The following is a 5,000-nucleotide window of genomic DNA, read 5'->3' on the forward strand; positions in this document are numbered from 1 at the left end:
CTAGAGCAGGGGTGGGCAATTATTCATCTGCTGTTTCTGACGCGCTAAGGCATAGAATCATAGAATCCTGAAAAAAATAGAGAATTTCTAGCAAATGACAGCAAGAGGAAAGGGAAGTATGTCATGTAACCCCTCTCTGTTGGGGCAGGGGTTTTCTAGAGAGGGAGAGAGAGACTTCCCGGATATATAATCAAAACCGCCGCAAAATTAATATTAACAATCTTTAGTCCAAGAGCTGAACTGGTGCGATGAACAGGCCACAATAGCCACCGGCAAAACGACTGTTCAATCAAGGCCTTTATCTTATTTTGTTGTCGTATATCCTGGTCTCGGTAAACTATTGCATCGCATTTATTTTATTTTTCAGTGGCTGGTTTGGTTTGGCTTCGGCCTGTATGTGTGTTAGTTTTCAGAAATGTTCTAGGGGCTGTGAAATGAAGTTTTTTTCTTTTGAAGTTGATGGCCTGTAAGGCCTATTTTAAATAACTTTTGCAACTGAGAAACCTCAATGTCGGATTTAAATAGTTTTGTGCACGCAGCAACAGGTGAGAATTCCGTAACGCATTAAGTTTATTATTGGAGTGGACATATATTGCTATTTATCGAATAATGGAAATTAATCGTATAGCCTTATGCATTTTATATTTTCCAGCTCGTCTCGCTGGGAGCCAGGTTTGCCGGCCACACCTCATCCACAGCCCCGGCATCCCGTGGCTGGACAGCGGCAAGGCGGCTCTGTCCGCGGCCCACCACCACAACGCCTGGGCGGTCAGCCACTTCAGCAAACCCGGGGGGCTGCACCCTGCGAGCTCCGGCGGCTACCCCTGTAGCGGGGGATCCGGTACGGCCCCGGTGTCTGCCCTCACCCCGGCGTCCCACCCCAGCCCACACCTCTACAGTTTCCCCCCCACCCCCCCCAAGGACGTGTCCCCGGACCCCGGCCCGACCTCCCCAATCTCCACCTCCACCAGAATGGACGAGAAGGACTCCATCAACTTGAAGTACCAAGTGTCGCTTGAAAATGGGATGAAGATGGAGGGCTGTAGCCCCCTGCGCAGTAGCCTGGCCTCGATGAATGCCCAGACCCCCGGGACGCACCACCCCATACCCACGTACCCGGCATATTCCCTCCCGAACCCACACGAGTACGGCGGCTCTCTGTTCCACCCCGGCAGCCTCCTGGGGGGCTCCTCGTCTTCGAGCTTCACGCCGAAGTGTAAAAGCAAAACCCGCTCGTGTTCAGGTGAGTTACTTCCATATGTCCCAATAACGTTAGGAGGTTAATTATAAGGTTCTAGGATCTACATTTTTGCTCAAAATGAGTTTTTAAAATACATAATCTGATCCATTCGGTGTTTATTAATGCCTGTGTGGTGTTATTTTTTTTAAATGTTTACATTTTTGAGTTAGTAATTAATAAAATACAAAGGTTCCATCTCACAGAACATAATGGAATGGAAAAACTTTGACGCTCAATATCTCTGAACTTTATCATTCTAAGATCACGATATGTATCGGTTATGTAACGGTAGGGCTTACTGGATAAATTTCATTGGTACTTTTGTGAATTCAGGGGTATTTTTTGGCCAAAAATATTAACTCGACCTGTCAGTTAGAGAGTTTTAAACGGCCATGCAATTGCCTTTATAAGGTTGACTTAATGGGCACATGCAATAATTAGCATATTAAACAATCGCATAGGCCTATATTTGTAGACTAAATGCAGATTTATTTTTTAAATAAATATGGTGGTCCAGTAAGAGTAACGGCCACGCGCTCCCCCCCTCCCCAAACCTGTCCCCCTGCAGCTCTTATCTGTCCCATCGCATTCGTCACCACTTGTAAACACCGTCCACTTATGAGGGTCACTTAGGTGGAATTTAACATGAAACAAACTAATCAGGGGTCACCGATTACAAACGCGAATATTCGGGACCAGTTGGAACACGGTTAAAGGCTTTTTAGGGCGAGGAGGAGTACAATATTGAAAAAGCATAAGGCCTATACTTTGTGCAATATTTTAAGACCATGAATAGAAACAGAAACCTGCAATTACTTTGTTGTTATCAAAAAAGTGTTTGGCATTCAAGGAAAAGTTAGAATTATAGCCTAACATTTTGTAAGGCCTACACATATTGTGGTGTTATTATGTTTTCGTTATTAACATTTGGAACATGTATTTCATCGTGGCGGTTAGTTACGGTTATCTGGGCGCGCTGGCGGTTGAAAAATACTCTCCCACCTATGCCCTTACTTGGCAGTAGCGGTCCTTTGTGCCTCGGCTTGTTTTCTTTTAAATTTGGGCTTTATTGCGCTTAAAAATGCAGGAGTCACGACGCTCTGGCTCCTGCTGCCATATCCTGTGTACCTCCGAGTGAACAAATCACGACCTCCACCCCCCCCCCCCCCCCCCCTGCCCACTGCCCCCCCCCGATACTAACAAAGCACCTTCGGGACGCGCCGTCCCAGGCGACGGTCCCGCTGTGTTTCTATCATGGCCTTGGCTCAGTGTGCTGAGACGGTGAGAGCAGAGGGAATCAATTCGAGTTAACCCCAGTTGAGAGGATGATTATAACACTAGTTATAAACATATCAATCATGAAGTTAGAATTATAAGGTTCTATCTCCATTTTTGTCAAAATCGAGTTTTTTTACATCATCTGATCCATTAGGTGTTTATTAATGCCTGTGTGGTGTTATTTTTTAAAACGTTGACATTTTTGAGTTAGTAATTCATAAAATACAAAGGTTCCATCTCACAGAACATAATGGAATGTAAAAACTTTGACGCTCAATATCTCTGAACTGCCCTAAACGGAGATAGAACCTTATAATTCTAAGCTCACCCAATGACAATCAAGTCATGTAATATGTTGATATTTAACGATTTAAATACTTAGGCCCAGCCTATACTATTGTTCTTGTTAATGATAATATAACGATTGGTTATTGCAGGTTTTTTGACAGTATTGTTATGATGATTATTAATTTATATCCATTCATGTTCTGTCAACGCTACGCCACCTCAATGCAGATTCTGACTGAGGGCAGTGAATCAATCCATTACCCAGTTTATCCATGTTTGCTGGAGTAGTGTAGGGACACATTAATCATTGCTTTTGTTCAGACCAACGACAAATAGGCTGTGGGCTTGAGGTCCAGAAAATAGCTTCTGTCATGGGACATTGGTGCAGAGACATTTTGTAGAACAACACTATCATCATTTCAATTATTATGAGTAAGGGAAGCTTCATGTAATTCCGCCACGCCATGACGTCCAATCGCCCAGCTTTTAGAAGTCACATTGAATCCACTGACTGAAGTATAGATGAAATGAGTAATTATATCAATTAATGATAAGACCACTATCCACCATGCCTTTACCTCCTATTATCTAGGGAGTGTGTTATTCAACTATGCAAAGGCTTATTGTTAAATGCTACGCTGACATTTACTAGCAGCTTCCCTTACAAGCGCTAGCATCAGAAACACAAACACATATCAGCCATGCCATTAAAAATACTCTTATCTATCAGACTCATAGTCCAGGGCCAGTAGCTGTGATTGATTATTGTATAAAATGCCACAATGACATTTCGGCAGTCAGCACATACCTTACAACAGTGTGGTTTCCTGTTGAACTAACCTCAAACCAGCTCTCCTCGCTTACCTACATAGCTCCTTTCTCTCTCTGAAGGCAATAGCCCCCCCCGCCCCCCTTCCCCGTCCCCATTGAACTTCCTTAAATTACACATTTCTACTGTGATCTTTGCTGCTACCTTTTCTTGATCATAGCAAGGTATCTCGCACGGCGACCCCTCCTTTGCTGGACGACTTGCGAAAGAGAGAGAGAGAGGGAGGCAGAAAGGCCCTGCATCAAACACTCAGCATACACTTCAAAAGGAGCGTTGCTATTGTCCAGAGCCGATCCCTTTCTTGCGTTTGGGTGGGACTGTGGGTGTCGCTGGCATTATAATAGGAATAAAGGGCCGATGCTCTAGGGAGAGAGATACATGAATTAAACAGGGCCGTTTTGGGCTGGTTTAGCAACGGCCCATTTCACAGAGACTGTGCATTTTAACTCGGGTGAAACCTGTTAGAGGAGAGACAAGGAACACCCCTCTGCTTTCACATGCAGCTGGAGATGTCTAGTAGATGAAACGGGCCTGAGTTCTGTACACACAGAAAACTGACTGTGACTGTGGTTGCCTCAAACAGGGCCACGTGGAAGAAGACATAGAAAAACATAGCGATTTTGGGAGGGAACCGATTAAAAAAACCCACAAACAAAACACATTTCTGAGAAATAGTGGGGCCACCTATTTGTCGACCTTAATGTTGTCAAGCACACTATTTAATACTAACACCACACACTTATGTTTCGTCTCTCCGCTGATGAATTATGTAGCCCTAATTTGATGGCGTCTCTCGTTCATCTCGTTAGGACACCTCTGGACACGTTCTGGCTCGGTCTGGGCTTCCTACTCTGTATCGGTTTACATAGAGGTGTCTGTGTCCATGGCGATCTGCCCCACACCGAGCAGTAGGCACACACAGATGACAGTCATATGAATTGTCCTTGGCCGGTGCACCTGCCTACTGATAGGCACAGTGCGCAACCCATCTTCACATGATAACATTGACTTCGTATTACAATACTAATGAAGAGTGACCACCGGTCATGACACGTGACACAGCTCACGACACCACCCTGCGTGATCTTTCAGCCACACGGTTGTGCGTTGAGTTGCATTTCATGTACGAAAGGCGCTATATAAATAAAGCTTTACTTACTTACTTACTTACTTACTATGGTTATTCTTGTGTTTCCATCAGTTCGTGAGCTTAGAATGATAAGGTTCTATCTCCGTTTAGGGTAGTTCAGAGATATTGAGCTTCACATTTTTTACATTCCATTGTGTTCTGTGAGATGGAACCTTTGTATTTTATGAATTACTAACTCAAAAATGTCATAATTTAAAAAATAACACCACACAGGC

The 5,000-nt window shown here is 44.2% G+C and overlaps 1 protein-coding gene across 1 annotated transcript in view; it reads left to right on the forward strand.

The window, feature by feature from the left end:
- The window catches only part of gata2a (GATA binding protein 2a), a gene marked incomplete at both ends in the record, with an annotated part of 11,262 nt that overhangs the window by 618 nt on the left and 5,644 nt on the right, over positions 1 to 5,000 (forward strand). The window contains one exon of the mRNA XM_080545889.1: positions 653 to 1,243. Within this exon, the coding sequence (XP_080402015.1) occupies positions 653 to 1,243 (591 nt within the window). The remainder of the gene's footprint in view (positions 1 to 652; positions 1,244 to 5,000) is intronic.

Source organism: Nansenia antarctica, assembly GCF_963989245.1.
Source record: "Nansenia antarctica genome assembly, chromosome: 15".
Classification (NCBI taxonomy): domain Eukaryota; kingdom Metazoa; phylum Chordata; class Actinopteri; order Argentiniformes; family Microstomatidae; genus Nansenia; species Nansenia antarctica.